Consider the following 23,760-nt stretch of genomic DNA (forward strand, 5'->3'; position numbering starts at 1 on the left):
CTCGACACGAATTTTAGAAGGTCCAAGACCGCCCCTTCTCGATATGAAAGCCAAGTTATACTTTACAAAATTGTAATGGCCGCCCGTTTGTATATTCTTACAGATTGTCATTAGGCAAAGAACCCAAATTGATACTAAGACTGATCGATTAAGCTCTCGAGGGGCATTACATGTAATTTTGTGTTTATTTAATTGCAATGTATTTGCTTGGAATTAAACTCAGTGGATACGCCCCACACAATGCGCCAATAAATAATAAATTCTGTGGACTGACTATCGCCGAGGCCCGAGACCTCTCCAGTACGTGCAATTAATGAAACATTTAAAACACAAAATGCTAATTATGATGTGGTTGCAAATTCCTGCAATGCCTTCGCTTTTTAGGTCGAACAATTTGTTAAGCTGTAAATGCCAGTTAGCGAAATCACGTATTTCTATTGAATAGTTTTTCTGCTTCTCCACACAAAAATAAAAGCTACGAAAAAATGTCATAGGGTTTTGCGCTTGGTTATCTTTAATTTAAATCAACTCGTAATTGATTAGTGATCACATTAGTAGCGGTGTCTAGGCAATGCAATAATTTTTAAGGGAATTTTTCGAAAGAAATTCCCCTAATGTGATGGTTTTGTCCGTCCGTCCGTGTGTTCCTCTTCTAACTCAAGAACGAAAAGATCGATTTCTATAAGTTCGATGATCAGAAGTAGTGTTTCCGATGGCGAGCTGGGTGTGAAAACATTTCCCTACTGAAAATTGTTTATCTACAGTAGGTACGTAGATTATCTCTTTTACAGCAGGTCTTATTCATAATGTGAAGATAGTTGCCCCTTTGCAGGCTATCCGTATTTTGCCGTTTCTTAGACAAAATTGGTTATAACTTAAGATACCACCCCAACCAACAAAACGGAAAGGCGGGAATAACACAAATGTAGAATTGAATCTTTTGGTAGAGATCATTGAGACCCCCCTGGTGACCGAGTTTGCTGGGAATTGGTGCACAACTATTCTGTTCCGCGAGAATTTTTAACTATTTTATTGATATTAATAATCAAATTTGATGTTAGAAGCTAAATTTGAAGATGGATCTTAACTGCGCCATTATGGGTGGGGGTGGATTGTTGCCGGAGGAGCAATTCAGTGGCGCACGTTTAATCATAATAAAGGTACTATACGAAATATGCAAATCAAAATAGTTTATGTAATCAGAAGCTTTGTAGTAAATTTTTCCCAAATCACAGCATTGGTGCTATTAACGTGGTGTACAAGGTCGTTGCTCAGTGGATTGTCAATTACCTACGTTAAAAACATGGAGACGTTTTCATACCCAGACGTTCAGTTACACAATATACAATTAAATCTGTAGTTAGTTTCCAACGACTGAATAAGCAATTTACGTCAGTAACGGCCCATGAATAAATGCAGTAGACGATGACCGAATGCAATAAAAATGCATAGTATGTATCAGTACTTGATACTTGCAAGGTAGCTGGTGGCGCTCAAATGCAGTTCGTGGGAACGGCCAGCAGGAAGTGCACCAAAGGACATAGGGTCAGCATAGTTTTTCGAATGGTGTCCCTCATTGTTCCATCTTTGGGCCGTTGCTCTTTAATTTCATTAATTCGTGGTAATCGAACTTGTAAGTTATTTTTTGTACAAAATCGATTAGTGGAAAACCTATGTAGGAAATTTGACAGAGTGAATATTGATGAGTGTTTCACGTTAAAATAAGGGCGACCGCCGCCGCTAATTTCATTTCTTAGACTTGGACAAACAACCCTAATGGATGTGGAAATTATAGCGTCGAAAATGCGGGATGTCATTACCTGGAAAACTAATCGATATCGCGTTTATCGTTTATTTTTTATAGTGGCATTGTCTATTTGTAAATTGCGCGTAATTATAATTTACAAACATACAACCCAGAGACCTTTAGTAATCGATGACCTTACTCAATTTAATTATCAAATCGTATGACACACTCGCATTCAGTCACTTAACGTACACCGCCCATTGCAATTAAAAATGCTTTTAAAATTGCTTCATTAACTTTTTGTTTTGTTTACAGTATTTCATAAAATGGCTAGTAAAATAAGTGAAACGGACTGTCCATCTTTAATTAGCGGTCTTCACTCAATTAGCGTAATTAATCAAATCAAATTTCAAGAAAAACACGGACCTCATATCGAATTAAACATATTTATCTTAGCAGTGTATGATACGCCACTGATTTTCATTAAGTCTTATGATGCATTTCTACATCCAATTATGTCTTAATGTATTTAAACAATGCTGTTAGCTACACAATTGAATTGACTCGATAGCTTTATAAGTCTGCATAGATTTATTTCAGCATTTCGGTGAAAGATTCATCAGGGGTTGAGAACCCCATTAATCCAAAATATCGCTGAAAACACTGGAACTGAAGTTACATCAGCGAACAACCCTTTTTGAAATGTCATTCGAACCAATTACCGAATGTCTAACAGTGTTATCTTAGTAACAAATGCCAAAAATTTGCAAGAGATGCAAGCGTTCATTACATTATTACAAGACGGGGATTTGCGCAAATTCAAAAATGCGGATTTCTTAGATTAATCATCCCCTGTTGCCAAATTTTGATTCGTCCCTCCAATTGTTTTTTGTGTAAAAAATTACGATGCTGTTCTGATGGCAGCGCGTGGATATGTTTCAAAATATCCCAGAGCGTTAATTTCTTCTTCTTCTCCTGGTATTCTTAGTTCTCACAAAAAGCCCGACAGTGACCAAAAATTCTATATCTTAACAGCATTATGTGGATATAGAGTCAGTGAAAATTAGACGAATTAATTTGAACACTAACACTGTTTGACATTTGATTCTAATGACATTTTAAATGAACCGACCGGTTCCAAAGCCTACCACACGTAATGAAAAAACAGGAATATTTCTTTCAAAAAATAGCAATAACTCAAAAACGGCCGGATATAGGCAGAGTGTTAATAGAAGTAGCCCTAAAATTCAAATCTATATTAATTTATAGCATCAAAAATAGTAGTTTTAAACACTGAAGTTTAATGAATTTTGAGTGGCCGCTGAGAATCTTGAAAAAATGTCCAGGGTTGCTTCAAAATTGTCAGTCCAAGCCAATTTTGAAAAATCGCAGCAGCTCTGGAAATTTTTTCAAGATTCTCAGCGGCCACTCAAAAAATTCCTTAGAATTCGATTATAAAAAAGAGCACTCACTTATGTGCGGTACGGTTTAAGAGATGTGAATTTTTGACGAGAGCCGTACATCTCCAAATTTTTCGAGGAAAATTGAAAATTGACATATTAACAAAAATATGGCAGATGTTTGGCAAATATTAAATGCGTTGAATTCAGAATATAATGGCGCATTGAGAAAAAAAATAGAAAATGGTATACGTTTCTATTTGAAAACATTTACGGAATTAGCGGCATCTTGCATTTATTTTATTTTGATTTGGAAAGGTCGATTATGGCTGTAAATCAAATTTCCAGTGTGACCGATAGACAGAATAAAAGTATGTATTTTATGGTTGAACCCGCCTTTTGTATAGTCCTTACACCTTTCTCGATTGTGTACTTAGTTTTAAAAAAAAGGGTGTAACCAAATATTTTCCGTTTTCGAATCGTCTTGGTTCCTTCTTCTTAATCGACTAGGATTTCCCTTGAATTTCCTTCTGGATTTCGCAAAATGTTTTCAAACTACCTCCAAACCGCTCGAATCTTCAAAGCTCACTGCATCTCCTCAATGAATTTCTTTAAATCACCTTCAATCAAAACGGGAAATCTCCACTAACTCCTCTGATAATTGAAACATTGCGTTGCTGATTTAAAAAAAGAACTTGTGGTAGCTAATGGAATGTCCACAATTTTTCCAATGGCACATTTTGTCCATCTTTTCCAAGGTGATTGCGAAATCAAAAATGTATAGCTTTTTGCAATATTTTCGTAGTTAAAGCAATTCAAAATGTCTGCAGGGGATGTAACGGAACCGAAAAGAACGCGGCGCTTTTTATTTATGCAAATAGAAAATTTAAATTTAAAATCAGAGGGTACGCATTTTAAAAGTAATATCTTATAACTAATTTAATTGCTTTTGTTTATGTTGTAACATAAAAGCGAATTGTCGAGTAAAATTATTTTCTTCTTAGGCGCAACTTTAATATCCCCAGGTATTTGTTATTCGACAGACGGATTTTTAGTGATATTTAAACTCCGTAAACCGGCACGAGCTTCGAGTTTGAACTTTTCAAGTTTGTTCAAATATTTTCACGTTGCAGTTTCCTCCGGTTCGAAAACTAATGTGAAGTGATATTTTTGACGTAGATATTAGAAATTAACTAACTTTGTTTCGCAAGTTTTAGAAAGAGTGGGGCTTCTCAAACTCAAAAACACTGCACGCCGGAATTTTTCGATACTACCCACTCCTGGGGGGTAGTTTGTATTACAGCAATTACAATTGAAAGAAATATTTTTCATTTTTAGCTCGTGCCGTACATGACATAAAATGAGAAATAAAATAGATTTCACGCTTTCAAGTTTAGAACGTACTGCAATAAAAACGGCGTTGTTAAATCATATTTTAGTGCGCTCATTTCCTGTCAAATTTTCCTTGTCTAAATGACAAATTGATGAAAGCATTTCTCTTGATGCGTCGGATTTGGTAATTTCTTTTTGTACTTCTGCGCGACTAATGCAATGAATTTTAAAATTCAAACGTGGACGTAGAAAACAAAATCTAGATTTTGGGGGCAAATTTCGTGTCTTAACCCCAAGAAATAATAAAGTTGCGTGTCACGCAATTTCCAAAATGAACGAGGACACATGTCCCACTGTATCCAACAGCTGCTGTCACTTTGTGACAAACAATAAATCGAGGAAAACGGTATTTTCGCTATGATTTTTATTACCGAACGGCGTCATTCCCAAATAGTTTTCATGCGACCATCAGTTCAAAATTTAAACCGCAACATTTGCCATGGTGCAAATGACGTCATCGTATTAAGCGCCATAAAATCTCACAGGACAACCAGAATAATTAAATTTTGTTATAACGGGTTTTGATTATTAAATAATATGCGTATGCGGATTAAATTAGCTCATAAATTTGAATAAACAATGCTCCAAAATCAATATTTGCTCGTCGAATTGAAATAAAGTCGCGTATACCGGCACATTCAAAATGAATGCCGACACAAGGTGTGGTCAATCAATCAAATTCACGTACGATACCGTCAACATCTAATCCTGAAAAAAGGCGTATCGTTTATTAATTAGCGATTACGGAGTGACCAAAAGGGTGGACATTAATTACAGGATGCTAAGTAGGTGGAAAATGTAATAATGGGCTAAAGATGCCTCATTATTCATTTTATTCGTAATTTCAAACGTCGTGTTAAAATTTTCTAATTAGAAAATGAATGTGTGGGAGCGGGAGGAGAGTTACGGAAAACGACATGCAATACATCGATTAGGTAATATGTGGAACTTTAGTCCAGGGGCTATAGAGACGGAGATGTGTACAACAAATTTGTGTTTTGGATATTTTCCTTATCCATATAGATCATTTTTATCAAGGGTAGATAAAGTGATCACTTCAACGGTAAGGGTAGATAAAATGAAACAAAGGATTGTACATTCTAATGGCATCTGTCATTCTTATTAAAAATGGAACGAGGAGCGCGAAATAAAATCAAGTTCAGAACAGAGAAGCATGACAAGCTTACTATGGTTGACGTTTAAATTAAATTCAGAATTTTCAAAAGCTCTATAATGATTTATATGGTTTTTGCTATAAAATAAACTTTGTTTTATACATGACCATAAACGAAAGCTAACCATCTCGTGAAAGTTAATTCTCTCGTGGCTGCGCCACTCATAAATTAGCGTCTTTAACGCTTTTCAAATTGTATATGAGAATATTATAAATTTGTATTTTAATAAAAGACAATAAATGATCAGAAAAATATTTTATTAAGATTAGATACGTATTTGAATAGTGAACAGTATTTTTCCAACTGGTCGATGAACCACATTTGCAAAGTTAGGCCATGAGATAGGGTTTAATCTGCATACACACTTCTTTTCAAATCCGCAAGTCTTGCAAGAGCATGGGTGCGGAAAGTCATTTGGTAGACTGTGTTCAATAATATTTGGCATCTACCTTGATTCATTTTACTCTTCCGCCGAGCAGCTTGTAAATATGCTCTTTTAATATGCAGAGAAACACTCGAAGATGCTTTTTCATTTGGTGATACTTCTTCATGTTATTACTTAAGCCTTTGCTCAGAGTACTCTTGTCAAGTATTTTGTTTTTTGAATCATATTGTTCCTTTCCAAAATCTTGTATAAGGTATGCACACTCTTCGACTTGTGTAAGAGCAGAGTTTTTTGTTCCAAATTTACTCCTCGTATAACACCGAGTCAGTGAGTGTATGGGCGGCAGAATTTCCATTGTTTCTCCAAAGCTTTCGATAGGTCATGAAGTGGAACAAATCGTGACGATTGGAACACTTTGTGGAAGTAGTACATTGCTCATACAAATACGTCTGTGTCAGATGATGCTATTATTATGTCATGATCAATTTCTTCAAAAGATGATCTCTTTTCTATTTCGCCGTTTTTACAATTAAGATTTAAAATGTGCAATAAAAGAGAAGAAATTTCATCCAACTTATAGTAAACGATTTAATGGAGAGCATAACAATAAAATTATGGTTTGTATACATAATTCAAATTTAAATTCTAGGGTACGATGCGGTGGCAATTATTTGGACTTAGATAACAAAACGATTATAATATGTTATCTTTGTGCTGAATAGATACCTGGGAAATAATAAAAAAATATAAAAACGTGGCCAAGTGTTTCCACTAAAAGGTATTTTCATAAGCGTTTGGATGTTTTCCTACTAAAATTCACACTTTTTTTTTCCTCCAAATTGTTATGGTTCGAATCAAGTAATCTTCGACAGAACTAGCCTTTGAAGGCAACATGAACAAAGTATGGTTAAAAATAAATGTAATCTAAACATGACGGTTAGCTTGGTTCAGTGGATTCAAAATCGGTTACGACCAAGTTCGAATCCGCAATCGGGCGTGGACGTTTTGCAAGGGTGTAAGTAATTTTGATCAGTTACAAAAAACGTTTAAACATTCTTATTTATAAATGGTTTCACTGAAGAAGGACAGCATTAGCGTCCGAATTCCGTTATTTTTAACAACCTGCATTTCTTGCATTCCACTTCGCTCAACTAAACTACAAAAATGCATTTTGTATTGCCAAACTCGAAAAACCTACTGCTTACTAAATTACAAAAAATGGGCATTTTCTTCACCACACATTTTTAACAAAAGAAGGTCAAAGGTAGTGTATGACTAAAAAAATTCACATTATTTGGGAAACTTTAAAACTCAAAAGGTCCAAGTAGAAAAATGACAAAATTTTGACAGATATTGACACAACTATGACAGCAATCAATACGGTATTTGTCTCACAGCCAACTAAGTGAAAAACTTTTTTTAATAAATTTATTGTTTCCGTTAACTAAATTAGGCTTGTTATGGGTACATGATAGAATAGATCTTTTTAATGACGGAAAATCCAATATGGTGACAATAGAACCAAAAAAGTTTTTGTAATTTACGTTACAACAGCTGATTCACTTCGGAATATGCTCCTATTTAACCAAAATTGTATTTCTGACCATTTTCGAAATGCCCATGTAGTTACTTTTATCTGAGACGCCCTGTATAAAATTTATGCATTTGCATATAGGGTCGCTATTAAAGATGGAACGCAAGCTCTCACGCTCAAACCGTTTGAGATATAGACATGAAAATTAAAGCTTCCACTTTACATTATTTCACACATTTTGAAGTTAAAATTTTTTTTGGGATAGTTTTTGAGTGCGACCGCCATCTTGAATTCGTCACTTCATTTTTTTTGTGCTTGCAATAATTCACAAAATACAAAATCGATGTGTGAATTGTGGTTTATTTTTTTGAAAATTGAAAATCATTAATTATTCAAATCGTCCTCGGTGATTGTTGCCCGGTTATCCACTTGCCATTACAATAATTTCGTCCATATGGTCTTGGTCGTTGTGAGCTAAAGCAAGAAACATTCAAAAACAAAGTATTCAGTAATAAAAACTATTAGTCACCATCATATTTTTGGTATACACTGTTTTTGTTTTTCTTATCCCTTGCGTTTGTTACCACAACCACAATTAATAAGATTCGTTATCACTTACTCAATGAGTGAATAATAAAGATAATTGTGAATCATCATCTTGGTATCCTTTCCTGCGATTTCCTTCTTTTGTATGTGTAAATAACGGACGGCATGTGTAAAAAGGGAAGACTTTGAATTAAGTTAATAATGCCAAGGACGTTTGCAATCACTTCGCTTAGCTCATGTACAATAAACCAATTGCCTTTACGACAAAGGAATTACTAACACCATAACGTTGTTTTTTGTCTTGCGAAGGCGTCATACTTTTGCCACATGTTTTCTAAGGAACTTCCAATATCTGGAAAAATGAAAGTTTTTTGACGTAGCTCTGATGAATCGTTCTGCGTCAGCAAAGCTGATCGATAGCTTAATAGCTTGTTTTCCATGTTTAATTTTTCAGTAAGTTATTGCTTATTACTGTTTCCATGCTTATTTAGATACATAGTATTATTGCCTTGCGGGTGTGTATTTCAATATAGCACGTTTGTGACAAAGTACTTTGACATTAATTTTCAGGTTGCGTGCCTCATTTTTTCTGAAAAGTGTTTTGTCCTTCAATTCCCCTTTACCTTTTATTTCTGGCTACCGTAATTTCCGATACGTTTTAGTTAAATTAAGATTACACATTATTTTTATATTAAGCAGACCTTGTTCTCCATTTTTTCCATTGTATTCATAGTGCATCAAAGGATAGTGCTTTTAAGGATTTGATTGGGTATTGTCCATATTAAAATATCGGCGCTCGAAGGAGATGAGATCAGTCGAAATGGATAAACAGTAAAATAGGTTTCCTGAAAATGACAGCAACAAGAATGTCAAATAGTCGTTAGTAACTAAGCACTTCAATTGAAAATTACGCAACGTCAAATAATCGTAATTTGGTCGTGTAATGTATTACCTCCAGGTCACGTTAATAACTTGGAAAAATTATCCAATTTCAGTAAAAAAAAGTGTGTCAAGACTGAGACACCACCTAGTAAAGTAAAGAGACCATCCACATCCTGCAGAATAAAGTAATTTTTCATTGACCATTGGGTACAAAAGTTTTTTGAAAAGTTTGTTGCGTTTGGAAAATTCCACCCGATTGGGAATTATTTGCCTTGACAAACTATTCAGCTTGATTTATTGATAACAAATACTCATTGAACTTTGAATAGTTCACTAATATTGGATATTCGATAAAATGAGGAATATCAGCAAACGTTAGACACATATGAAATAATCAATTGCAACAGAAAATAGAAGCATCGCCAAATTGGTCAAGTTCAAAATAATTACTAATTATTAATGTTTTGCATATTATGTGATTTTGTTTTCAAAAATCAAGGGCATAATATAAGTACATACAGTACTTGTATGGCCAATCTTTTCTTGGTCTTGGTCAGGGTCATTACTTATCGGATGTCGATAAAAATAAACTGATGATGCAACAGACAGGACTGCTATGATGACTATTTTATTTCTTTTCTAAACAAAATTGATGAGAAATAACGATTTTGGATAGAATTTGCTTAGTTTTAACCTTGACCACAGATGGGATTATATTTATACATTTTATTTATTTACGTTGAATTTATGAGAATGTACCAGAACAATTGAGAGAACTCTGGTAGTGTTGATAATTGTATTTACATGGTCGTATAAAAACAGGAGTATGTGGAATGTTCTCGTCGACAAATTAGGTGTTAGGCAACATCTCGCCAAAATTTCTCAGTGTTATAACTATTTTGATGCGTCATATTAGCGTCAAACTTCAATTCTTTCATTCAAAATTGACCAAAATGTCCGAAATTTGAAAAAAATTGTCTTCGGATATTTTATACGATTTTGCTGGAATCCAGAAGAGAGGTCGAGAGATTTAAAGAGGGTGGATTCGAATTGCCGTGCCGGGTCGGTGGTAATCCGGGACGGGGTGCCTAAAGGTGAAAAAGATTACACCGACTTCCCCAGCGCGAATACGATGGGTAAAGTCATGGATATGTCGAACAGGGTACAGTGCCGTCTTGGAGCATTCTATTGAACTCTAATTACAAATTTCAACCCTTCAATGACGCGCCCGTGGTTTACCAATTCGCGATTTAGTCTCAGATTTGGCATACGCATGCCCCTAGTGCCAAATAAGACTTGAACATAGGAGGGGGGGGGGGGCACGTCCTACACTTCAAGGAGGTTGAAAGGTGTCATAGAAACGAACTGGTTTCTACGAACTTTTCTCCGCGGCCTCAGTGGGTGAGGGGAAAGGGGGTTTGTTAGAAATTGATTTTTTACCTTTCATGGTATTCTAATTAGGTTTCAACGAAAAGAACTGTTTTCTACCAACTACCGCCCTTCTCCCTCGCACCTTATCAAAATCGGGGGGTTCATGGTACTCTAACGAAAGGTCTCGATGGAAGGAATTAATTTCTACCAAGCACAGTCCTCTTCCTCGATCTCTGAGATCGAGATCGGTTATTTCTCACATCTCAATATCGGAGTGTCGGACGAGCGTACTCACAAACAAAACAAAATCGCTCACAAAGGGTGATTAGGAAGTTTGGAAGAATACTCATAAAGGGTAAGTGAAACGTCTGAACGAGACACATTTATAATTAATTTGCGATTCGTGTCGGGAGAAGGAATGCATTATTATGGAGGACTTCTCTAAGGGCTTCTTCTTGCATTATATAGCGTAGATCTCGAGGTAGATTTATAACGAGCCAGGCGGCCTTTAAATGTTTATGTGTAAAGAGTTGATCACAATATCCACGATGGTTTTTGCAAGTAATGCATTTATTACCTATGCATCTTTTAGGAGGAGCTGGTCTAATTGAGCCTAAATCAGCTATAAACGTAAATTTACATGAATTTCGAATTCCGTCCTTGTATATCGAGTATGAAAATGTTGTGTAAATATTGTTAACGCAAATTGAATTAAAGTAGGTACGCTATCAAATGGCGGGCTTGCGTAGGGCACTCTCTTTTAATTGTCGAATGCATTTAACGTTCTATAGTCGGTGCTCTATACTTGCTATAGAGAATTACAAACTTTATGCGATATAACCGTACACCAATACCATTCATCGAATTAATGCGTGTAATTGCTTATAATTTAATTATCGAAGTTTCAAAATTGGTTTAACATTCTAATGCTATCGATTTCCGCAATCGTCATTAAACTAAAGAGGCTTTAATAAAAATGCCCGGGAGCGTAAATTGCTTTTCCCCAGGATATTCGAATAGGCAGAATTATTTATACAGCGCATATACAGCCCCGATAATGTTAATAACTCATTGGTAGAAAAATAGAGTTAAAATCTAGATAGCGTTGAAAATGTATGCCCTAATTTCGTACTGCCACTACATTTGATCAATAGCACTCGTGAGGATTGTACTCAATTTGTAGGTTATTGTAGCTTGAGAACTGAAGGCTATAAACAAAATTTAATCTTAACATTTGTTATTAGTTCCGTATTTATAAAACGTAAATATCATATGTATCATGGAATCTTGTTCTCGGGCCCTTAAAGTTCCAAATAAACCAGGCTTAAGTCGTTAAAAGGATTCTTAGGATCGATTCAAACAACCCCGTATGAAGAGTGAGTCAGTTGAATCCCTCAGCATTGACGGAGGACAATGAGAATTGTGTTTGAGTCAGGTCGACCGACCTAATGCACATACCCAATACGGACCCGGACATTAGGGCGCGACCGAAAGGGCGCGGCCGTTAGGGCGCGAGACATATGGGCGCGGGACATAAGGGCGCGAGGACATATGGGCGCGGGATACAGGATTCCCTAAAAAGTATATTGTAGTTTGTTTGTGTTGATATGTTATATCAACAGTCATTACACAGGGCGTTCAAGATACCACAAACATATAATGCGTAATGCCAAAAGTTGGGTTACATCTTTTATATCCCTGGGTGCACTATCTTGTTGAAACCAACAGTTTCCAATTTTCGTTTTTTGCCAAAAATAGTCGAAATGAATTCTAATATTGCCAAACTGCGAAATGGATAAATCCGGTTGTATCCCAAATTTATTTTTCATCGCGACCACCTTGCTCTTGGGAAATGGAAAAGTGAAATGTTACATCTTCATTTTCTTTAATTAAAAATTACTAAATTAATTTGCTGACTTTTGTAGCATCGTCGAGAATCACAAGTTTGCCTTTGGTACCGGTACCAAATTCCGACATCCCGTTCACCCGCAAATTGCGTTTGAAATTTTAACTCCACCACCGAATAGATAGATTTCAGCTTAATCGGTTCAACCGTTCCCTTTCAAATATTTTCAGAAATGGCCCAGCAGTCAAAAAGGCATTGTGAATTTTGAATCTATCAAACCCAAATTTTGGCGTCGCCTATTGTATGGTGTCGGCTATGCCTATTTTGAAATTCGTGCAATTCCTATCTATAATGTCCTCGCGCCCTTATGTCCCGCGCCCATTTGTCTCGCGCCCTTTTGTCCACGCGCCCTTGTGTCTCGCGCCCTTATGGTCGTGCCCTTTCGGCGGCGTATTCGTGAAATACTATGTAACGTGAAGTCTGCAGGTTTATATAGCCTACCAGAATTGACGTTTTTGATAGTACAAGCAAGTGTGATGACCAATTTTCGCTACCTTTTACAAAACTATTTATTTCTTTAATCAAAATCTCAAATAAGAAACTAATTCTCTTTAGTTAAAAGTCCAGATTAAGTTGGTAGAAAACCGATACCCAAATATCATTTTTTTGAAACATGAATAGGATTTATCAGCTTTTATTTGATGGGGTGTATGTTATTTCAGGTTGTGAAAGCGTTTTTTGTTTTGATAAAGGTGAGGAGAGGGAATTAAAGAAAATCACACCCAATCACATGTAACGCAATTAAAAATATCTATAGAGATTTTCAAAATATCGTCTAAAAATTGCGTTTTCTAAAAAAATGTTTTCAGTAATAGGTAGACAATGGTCTAGAGACTAACTGATTAAATTTTGGTCATTTGGACTTTCTGTCAGTCCGTCTGTTTGTCGCGCGTTGTCTATATTGGTTTAAATTTAAACAGCTTATTTCATAATTATTAAACATTTCGAGTTACTTTTGACCGGGTCTTTAGGCAGGCAGTAGAGGGCGTAGGTTTTTAAGAATTTTTTACTTGTTTGATAAGTTGATACTTGTATGAATTTCCTTCTTTGATAAATTAAGTTGGATAAAGATTGTTGATTCTAGGCTAAAGAAAAACTACCCCAAACCGCGTTATCCGTAGCTACATCACTGACTCGGTTCTATGGCTTTTAATAGCAAGCGATTTTTGATATTGGAATACAAATTTCAGGCACCAAAAAATATACAAATCGTATCACACAATTTGACACCGCTACCACTAATGGCGTAACTTCACTTTTAAAGTACCAACTTTTTCTTTCTTTCCGCCGCTTCTAATATAAAGCGATTGTTGATATTGAGAGTCAAAATTTCGACAAAAAACCTAAAAACTATATCAACTTATGTAGTGGTGGTGGTAATAGGAAAAGTCTGATGGCTGATGAATTGATGGATTAATGATTTAGGTATAATTTTTTATGTTTACTGTATTGTTTAAATATTTATGGCTCAGTAGGTAGTATTAACTGCTTATATAATATGCAAATCTATTGGTAACTTCAGGCGAGTCGTTAGTCTTTACCTTTCAAGTCAACTTGTTTCCTTGACTATTTGATCTTTGTGACTTTCTTTGAATCTCTTCCGGTATGTTGACTTTTATCTAAAACGTGCTTCTTCGTCTTCTGACAATATTCTGTCAGATTTATGTGAAAGTTCCTTTTTGTCCGTCCGTCTATCTGTTGCTTGTTTATTCTGATCACCGATCTTAAAACATTTGCCTACAACCCGGTGATCGGTACTATCGAATATCAGCCGTATCAAAAGTCGACTTCTCTAAAAAAATCGCAATTTCGTTCACTCGTGTCACTTTTATTGTCAAAATCTTTTTCAATTTCGTGTTTCTTCGTGGATGAAGGATCGATCACCACCACACGCGTGTCTAATTAAATTGTTAGGTATTGTCAAAAGTTCCCCTTACACTGATTTTCGATTGCTACCGCCTGCATTTTTACAATGACACGTGCAGACCATACCTCACAAGTTATCAGGATTTTGGCAACGTTAACCACATTCCAATCTTGCTCATTTAGAACGGAACGGGTCTACTGAATGAATCGATTTTAAATTAAAAACCTAACGTTTCGCGTACAGATTCCTTATAGTTATGACGGTCATAAAAATATTACTACTCGTTGTGGCATTGAGGTTGCGTCTTTTTGGCACATTTTTCAACTTCTCAAATTAGCAAATTTGAATTTATTATGTATTTCCATTTCGTTACGCTAGAATTACACGCCTGGGAAATTATTGTGACTTAATTGGCATAATGGTTGTTTTATTATTCTGTTCGGTAATAATTAATTATATTGTAAAATAAAAGCAAGGAAAGTATAACTCGATTAAAGCGGTAAGGTACCTGCACAGGGTTGGATGGTATGGCAGCAGCACCGCCCCCAGTATTGATTCTTACCGCTCCTGGTCGCCATTTCCACCCTTATTTCCGCATTTTGTCGTATACCTATTTCGTGTTAGTAGTGCTTAAAGACGGTGGCCGGTGATTTTTTTGTCATAAAACTGTATAATTAGTAACGATGAAAGTACTTCGTATTGACTAAAGCAGTGAGAGCACTATTTTTAATGATCGTGTAAATATCCATACATCATAAACAGTAAGGCTTATCGCTCCAAATGCTAATTGCGGTGTTTATTTACAGAGTAGCACAGACCGCTCGTATAAGTACAATGACGCAATTGATATCGATGCAGATCTTGAAGGTAGCGGCGGTGGTGGAAAAGAAGTATCCCGCGACTTGGTAGAGGCCAGTGGATCAGGACATGGTCCTTCGCCTTACGACGACGACGACGAGGACCATAATCATGGTAAGGAAATTTCATTACATTATGACGAGGCAATTAACCGCTTGACATTTTTTTTCCGTCCGACGTATAGCAATTATGTAAATGTAAACATTGGCACGTATATAATAAATAACCTTCCTTGGAAAAAATGAAAGAAGATACTCATTTAACTTTTCCGTTACGTTTTCTCCAGATTCCTTGAATTCGCCTCATTCCAGTGTACTAAAGAATACGTGACCTCATCTCAAGACAAGGCTTATTAATTTTACACTATGTTACTCGGAGCTTTTTTTGGCTTGTTTCCAAACGTGCTAGTTAGCAAATGTGTTTGGTTTTTTCCCAAAAGTCGTTTTCGGTACGTGTAAAATTTCCATCAATTAAGTGAATTGAGCTGTTTCGTGGTGTAGTTTTTATACGTTTGTAATTTCTCCATCGTCTACTTCTACCCCTATTCCATTGACACATTTTGTCTGGTAGCTGAACCCGAGAATATTTGTGTTTGTTTCACTTGCATAGTGGTATGTACCATAAATGAATTCTGTGGTCATTGTAGTAATGCCATTGTATTATTTTATATGACATCAATTAACTATGGTGTTTTAGCCATGAAGTGGACTCCATGAGGAAAGAAGAAATAGCAAGAGATATTGCTACGAAACCGGATGTCATGGCATTGGTTTGCTATTTTATAACATAGGAAACCCATTGCTAACACTTTTACAATAATGGTGCTTCCGAGACGTAACTAGGTCTCGTCTCGTCTCGATTTTTGACCGAGACGAAACTGTGAGTCTTGGTAAACAAAACTCTCGAGTGGTCACAAAGATTCAAATTCAATATTAATACAAAACGGAACACTAGGTATACAGATCTTTTTTATCATCGGCAGGTCTATGATGAAGATAAGGATAAAGGTACAGTTTGTTGTGAAAGTATGATATTTTAAGGAAAATAGTGTTTACAGCAGAATGATATAACACTGTAATTTCCCACAATGATTGGTTTGTAAAGATCACTACTACACATTCAATTTTCCTTACAGTTCCTTTATTATTTGTATCTATCAAATCTAACCAATACTCAATACAACGCAAGATTAAACGATTGGGCAGAAATAATAGAAAATGTTCTTATTGGTCCATTCGGAAATCTCAATTCCACCAAGTTTTTATAACTCCCAATTACAGAACTTGAATGTTGAGGATGTATGGGGCTCCCCCGCATTCTACAGCACTTGTTACGTTTCCAAAATTTACTGAGCCATTGGATGTGAAGATTCGACCCCTTAATTTGACCTCCATGTTCACCAGATCTTAAATCCAAGGTGTATAATAATGTTGAGATAGAAAATACACAAAAATTAAGAGATCGCATATTTGCATGAAATGCTAATAATCGTTTGGTGTATATTTATTGCAATTATTTCCATTGAAGTACATATTGAACTCTGTTGAAATGGAATATTTCACTGAGCCATCAATGACTGAGAAGTATTAATAAAAATTGGTTCAGTTTCTGACACGCGTGTTCATGATATATTAGGCTGATGTGTTTTTTTTAGTGAACGTAGGGATAATAGCATTGTATGTTCACTTAAAAAACTCAATATATAAGTACAGAGTGGCCAATTTATCTTGACGATTACTACGGAAACTAGCGGGGATATCAAGAAATGATTTATATAAAATATTCTTCATATGGAGGGGTAAATGGACCATTTAATGATGCTCACCCATTTTCAAGTAGCATGTCTAAGGGTCAAGTGTAGGGCAATTTAATGTTTTCAAACAGAAATACATACACACATTTTATGGAATACTAGTAGTCCCTGCGAACTTCGGCTTCAAACAAACTTACGTTCGCTTTTCGACTGAAAAACGTAAAGTCTCATTTTTTCACGCTCCCGTGGGAATTTCGGAGAATTTCGTCTCAATCGGATGAACGATTTAGGCACACATAAGAGACAGCCAGATAGGCAAACATTAATTTATTCATATGCAATGCCAAACTTTAAGTGCACTCAATTCACAAACACATCATTTTCCCTCGGCGTCCAGACTTTTTTAATAAACACGTGCATATTTTGTGATATCTTAAAATAGGGAAATGTAGTAAAAAGTGTAGGTTTACTAGAAAAAATTAAGCTCTTCATCTGACCTTTAAGGGACAGTTTCATTTTCTGATCTGGTTAGTTTTTCTAATAATTGGCGGTCTTCTAGATAAATAGACCACCCTGTACATATTTTGTAGAAAAGAGAGGCACATTTGAATAAACAAAATTACAAAACTATTATTCCTACTTCTACTACAACACAACGAAGGTGAATACACTAGTGACTAGATGATTTGAACAAACGCTCAAAACGTTGTGTACAAAGGGGGAACTAAAAAAATAACATCATAACGAACTCACCGCCATTATACCCACCTACCCCAACTAAAAATTAGTTTTTATTTAATAACATATCGTACTTACGGACACTTTTCATTGAAAACAAAGTATTATTGGCATTTGGATCTTTTTACCATAGTAGCATAGGGTACGTTTGTGTGGAGTTGATGAGGTTGAGTCCCCCTTTTGCTCCTAGAAACGTGTTTGGCGATTTTCTTATGTCGATAGCAATATTGTTATCCACAAATTATTAAAAGATAATGTAATATCTATGTACAAAGAGTTTTCATCGCTCCGATCATCCCTTAGATAAAAGTTAATGTTGAACCGAGTCTGGCGAATTTCGTTAAAGATATTTTCTCCCCTCACAGGTAAATTCGCCTCCGACATACTACACCTCCGGAATATTCGAGCCCGATAAATTCGCTCCAGAAATGATTTATGGTTTTTTAAGGACATCAACATATGTTTGTAATTCGAATGCACTAGTAAAAATTGAGTTTCGTGCTTATTTTTCACAAGGGGGATGGGTTAGTCAAGTAATTCTTCAATACAGTTATTACCTTACGAAAGCTGGGGTAGCATCTATGATGGTAGCAAAGATAATAACTATCTGAATTTTAAAAATTAAATGTATGTATACATCAGCAATATACTGTTTTTTGATTTTTCATCAAATGAATAAACTCACAATAAAACATAAGCACCAAACCAAAGTGTTATAAAAAAAAAGATAGTTAGCAATGAAAAACAGCTGGGGTGCCGCCGCACTCCTTATGGTTTTTGAATGGACTAATTCGCTAGTTTTAGTACATTGCGATCATAATTCTCACACAGTCAGTAAGTGTACTAGATAAAAAATGGGTAGTCATAGAGGATGTGGTTTACCTCATTGTATACCCAATTGAAAATGCTGGATTACTGTCTTGTCACTGATAAAAATAGTTCGCCACTTCTATTTCGAATCGCGAAAAAGTTTAGTGGTTTACTGGTCTGTCATTTTATGTATCTAGGGATACATTGATCTTTTCCTTTATAAATTCTAAGGTAACTGACGAAAGCACATTCAACATGTTGTGCATGAATAGGACGTCAGTTTCTTGACTTGCATAGGACTACACAAATCATGCTTGTTGACATATATTTGAATGCCTCCCAAGAGATTTATATCAAATATCATTTGCTTTAGAAAGCGCCTGACAGTGATGCAGACAACAATACAATATAAACTGATGTATGTCTACTTTCAAAGTTCCACCGCAATTTTGTTTGCGTGCAAAACGATGGTAAAGGGGTAATTATTCAACATCAAAAGGCGAATTTAAAGTAATAAGTGAGTATTAAGGTACTTGACCGATTGTCTCACAAAAAAACAGATTTCATGTTTTCCATTTTTCCCACGTTTTCAAGTTCATTGTGAAATTATGGTCGAAAACAACATCATTAAATTTCCATTACAATGACCAATATTAATTGTATTTTAGTGGTAATGATCTGGCAATAAATATGAAAAGGTGAAACCAGTGAATCAAATACAGTAGTGACTGTGAGTTGCTTAAACACTTTGCTTTTTATTACCTATATTTTCAAAGCAAAATTTGGACGTTTGTGTTGGTAAGTTTTTGGAACATACCCATATCGGCAATTTCAAGTTATTAAGCGATTTTGATTTTGAATGTAAAAATGCTGCATACTTTTGGAAAAAACGCGTACAAATTCCATTCAAGAAAATTGAAATATTTTTTGTTACACAAATACAACCATATGATTGCTCATTGTTAGTACCTTATTGTTGTAGTACTTGTACTTCAAAACCAAAACATTTAGAAATGAATTAAATATGAAATACTGCCCGTCTGACTAACTTTTTTAAGTTCACTATATGTCCAGTCAAAACCCAATCTCATTTGTTCCCCCTGAGAAGTGGTTCCAGAGTAATTGGTTCACCTGCATCATTTTTAGCGAGGGTCTTTGATCAAGGAAAGTGTAACTGAAGCCAAAGTTCCAAGGTTTCCTTTGCGGTCTCTCTCAATTTCCTTCAAGTAACCGATTCTACCCTCTGTTCCTTTTTGTAAGGCTCTTTTGGAGTCTGGCACCTTCTGGAATTCGCTCAATTTCCGCAGTATCTCCTCCACAAGTCACGTTTTGCCTTTTTTATGGCCTTATTGCATTAGGTGAGTGTAGTTCGGTCCATGTTTTTTGCTTTATAAAAAAACCTAGTTTGTGCCTGCAATTGAGAGAGTCCCTCGTACCACCAGGGCGTTTTATTTTAGGTTCTCCTCTTTGGTGAGACAACTTGCGAAGGTTTGATTCCATGAGGTTCAGTTCCGCCAACTTATTGACTCATGCAGGACAGTTCTCGAGGTTGATCTTTGGACTCTCTCTATGGAAGTCTTAGTTTGTTCTTCTCAGATAGGTTGTGTACTGAGCTACAGGCAGCCATAGTTCCAAACGTTATGTCAATTACCTCCCTTCGTCTATTAATGATGAATAACGAATAATCTAGGAGAGACTCACCTCTTCTATCGATGTCAGTGCTGCCCCATACAGTGTGGTGTGCATTGGCATCATATCTGAGAAGGAGTTGCCACCCGTGTTCCACCAGTTTGCTAATTCTTGTGGTTGGTGGTGAATAAGGTTGATCGTAATGGAGGTATGCGGATCCGAGTACAAGCCCTCTCTCCCTCCGATCCCTTCCCACCAGGTCTCTGCAATAAAAATCCCATAGTGGTAGTATCTTAACGCTATTCCTAGCTAAGATGCACGATGTGAGATTGATTTCAGTAGGCTCAATAGGCCCAAGGTTCTTGTACTAGGGCTGATGTTTGCTCATGTATGCAGATGCAGCCCTGCTGTGATGCAAATAAATTTGTGCTACTTTTACCATTGATAAAATAGTAAAAGGGCCCCTCAACTGCTGTGGCCTAGTCGCACTCCATATTTGCCACCTCCTCTGCCTCCGCCTTCGTCTTGGAGAGGAGTTTGATGTCATTTTTCGTCCGGGCGGTAAAGCCGAGACCCCTGTCCTGAGCTCGCCAGGTTTCGTGCAAACCCTTGGCCATGATATGACAGATGGGCGGGGTAGCTGGTCCACGATGCTGTCTTTGGTTCCGCCACCTGGGGACGCGCCTGTTAGGGTGCCACGCTTCAAAAAGGGTGGAGTTGGAGAAGCTTCCAAATTATGGCAAAATACAACTCATTTAAACTGTCTATAGGTATCCCTTAGTTTGGTACTAATGGCACTTTATTTTCCAGTTGAAGTAGTGAAGAAGATAACACCTGTGGAAACAACACAAGTACCAGTGCAGAAGAACTCGAACCAAGATATAGTTACGAAAACACAAGACTCCGAAAATCGAAAACTGCACAATAGTGGCGGACCAGGAGTTTCAATTATGAATTCAGACCAGAACGACAGACCTCCATTCTTCAATCAGCCGGACATCATAGCAGGTGAGGTACTGCATTAATCGGTAATTAGACTGACATGTGTGTTTTCAGCGATCGTTGGTGGTGCTGTGGTTGGTTTGTTGTGTGCCATACTAGTGGTAATGTTTATTGTATATAGAATGAGGAAGAAGGACGAAGGTTCATATGCATTAGACGAGCCTAAGCGGTCTCCAACGTCCAATTCGTACAGTAAGGGCAATAATAGAGAGTTTTATGCTTGAACAAAAAAGGTGTAGTTTTTCATAATGGACTTACTTGGTGGTCTACTGTTGAATAATCGGGTGGATACGCTAATGACTGAATCTCTGCCATGCTTGTAGTGCAGCTTCAATATCGATATCAAGTATATAATAATGAAATATACATACTCAACAAATCAAGCGCACATGAAAATGATTTTATTTATATGGAATGTAACAGTTTTATATAATTTTTCTAAATTATTTTTTTATTTTAAAAATGCTGTTCGGTCTAATCGCTCATAACTGCCATGGTGTGAATGATTCAAATTTTTAATTCAACATCACTTTACCATCACATGTTCCATGTTGAATTGCGTGTATATATCATACTGAAACTAACTGAATGTTGTTCGTCCAATATACCTTTGGGTATATAGTACTAATAAAGCGATTATACTGTCTCAACTGTACAGAACCGTTTAATGGAAAAAGTAGTCACTTTCTTTTAAAGATTGGATGATTACAATTGTGACCATGGCCGATTATTGCTACTCCCAATTTGAAGAAGACTGTGCAAGTGCATCTCGTGAATAAAGACTGTGAAATTTTTTAGTAATTTTGTTATCGTCGCCCTTTCAATCTGAAGTTTGATTGGCTAAATCAATCTCAGGTGAATTGAGTAAGACTCTTTAATTCCAATCTTTAGAAGATAGATAAGTATGTGTAAAGAATACACAATTTAATTGGCTTAAATTATAAAAAAAAAAGTAATAATTACATAAGCTATTTCATTGCAATTTTTATCTTTAAATCGTACTATATGCTCAAACAAAAAAGTACCTATGTAATAAATTGTAACAAATAATCGTCGTATTATTACTTATTGTAGATGAGTTCCATGTATCTTCAACACTGTCAAAAATTTTACACGTGCTCACCTTAAAATAGCTTTCTTATTTATAATACATTCCTTACTGCTAAGTAAAATTTTTTACAATCAAATTGCCAGTCGTTGAAATTTGATATTATGGGGAAATGTGAGCAGTGCAAAATTTGGGCAGTTCTTTGGGTTTCAGAGAGATTTCGGACCAAATCTCTGGCCTTTGGTAATTCTGTACTTCCTCTTGTCGAAAAACATTTCCGTAATTTACAGCTTTTGGTGTATAGTAAATGCTGCCTTTAAAATTAACCTCTAAGCTCGTAGCATTTTCTATCACGACTGTAATTTTTTAATGGATAGTATACATATTTATTGTTTTAACTATTTTGTGTTTTATGGAATATATTTTTATTAATCTTGATATACCTACTGTTTCACTTTTTTTATTATACAAATGGAAGGTAGATAACTTCGGAATTACATTGTATAGTATTAATAATTAGAATAACATGTTGTAAATAAATGCCCACAAAAAGTTGTCTAATGTCATTTATTTAAACTAATCGGGTCGTACATGATTTGGTGGCTAACGGGATTTGACATGTTTGCAAGTTGGAAATTTATGTTGGGTGTGTCTTGGAAGTATGTAGAGTATAGATAGATCGTTGCATGTTATTGGCCTGGTGAGTTAATTCCATAACATACACAGATAATGATTGCATTTATTAACCCCATTGGTTTCAATTCTTACATTTATATTTCCAAGGCTTCACTACCTCTATCTCTTGCTACTGTATTGTTTAACTGAGCAGCCCAAATGATAGAAGTACCCAGTAAGTGTTTGATTTTCACGGATTAAAGTTGAGCTGAGCTTTCGGTCAGTGAATTACAAATGCGATAAGTGCAAGAAAAGGCCTGGTATACATACCAAAATGTGCTGTCGAATAATAATACTCGGAGACATTCACACAACCTCGACCCTAGATGTACTGGAATACTCAATCGCAACCGCAAATTGCACCTCGATCGTCATTAAATTTGCAATGGCAACAATTGTTTTGCAAAATAAAACAGGAAGAAAGGTTCCTCTTCCTTAAAAGGGAAAACATTCGAATGGTCAAAATAGTTTGTAATGCTGCCATCTAATGTCTGGGAGCCTAGGGACAATACTTACAGTTTCAATGTAACGCTCCACTTTGGATCGCCCACGGACTTTCAAACGATCGAACTGCCCCTAGCGGCTGCAAGTCCGGATATGGGGTCCGCGCTTCTGATAGTTATAAATTCAATGGCTATATGACCTTATCACTGGGCGAATACTGAAGGAGCCCCCCCCTCCCCCGCACCGACAAACCCTACTAGTCTTCAATAGCATTCTATGGACTAGAATCTTTCCAGATCAATGGAAATTTACCCAAGTGGTTCTTATCCAGAGGCCTGGAAAACTAATCAACAACCCAAGTTCTTACAGACCAATAAGTTTGCTACCACTGCTTTCGAGACTTTTCGAACGATTATTACTGAAAAGACTCTCTAATCCTTGACGTTGAAGACCTCATACAAGAACCCCAATTTGAGTTTCGAATTGCGCATTCCACAATTGAGCAGATAGATAGGGTTGTATACACTATCAATAATGTCTTCGAAGATAAGAAATACTGCTCTGAATCAGACGATATTGCTGGAATTACTGCTACTTG

At 36.1% G+C, this 23,760-nt stretch overlaps 1 protein-coding gene across 1 annotated transcript; it reads left to right on the forward strand.

Annotated features, from left to right (window-relative positions):
- The first annotated feature begins 1,482 nt into the window (after positions 1–1,482).
- On the forward strand, positions 1,483–22,599 carry LOC116167161 (syndecan-like). The gene is made up of 4 exons (XM_031482405.1): positions 1,483–1,545; positions 15,012–15,177; positions 20,804–21,001; positions 21,050–22,599. Exons 1-4 carry the CDS (start codon positions 1,498–1,500, stop codon positions 21,217–21,219), a joined length of 582 nt encoding a protein of 193 aa, XP_031338265.1. The 5' UTR covers positions 1,483–1,497; the 3' UTR covers positions 21,220–22,599.
- Positions 22,600–23,760: the final 1,161 nt, after the last annotated feature.

The sequence above is a fragment of the Photinus pyralis genome, unplaced genomic scaffold, assembly GCF_008802855.1.
Source record: "Photinus pyralis isolate 1611_PpyrPB1 unplaced genomic scaffold, Ppyr1.3 Ppyr1.4_LG3b, whole genome shotgun sequence".
Lineage (NCBI taxonomy): Eukaryota > Metazoa > Arthropoda > Insecta > Coleoptera > Lampyridae > Photinus > Photinus pyralis.

Bases quoted from the DNA above. Each gene is read 5' to 3' on its own strand.
- LOC116167161 (XM_031482405.1), top strand. From the start codon at position 1,498: ATGCAGTTCGTGGGAACGGCCAGCAGGAAGTGCACCAAAGGACATAGG. The intron at 1,546-15,011 runs GTCAGCATAGTT...GTTTATTTACAG, and splicing joins AGTGCACCAAAGGACATAGG to AGTAGCACAGACCGCTCGTA. The intron at 15,178-20,803 runs GTAAGGAAATTT...TTTATTTTCCAG, and splicing joins CGACGAGGACCATAATCATG to TTGAAGTAGTGAAGAAGATA.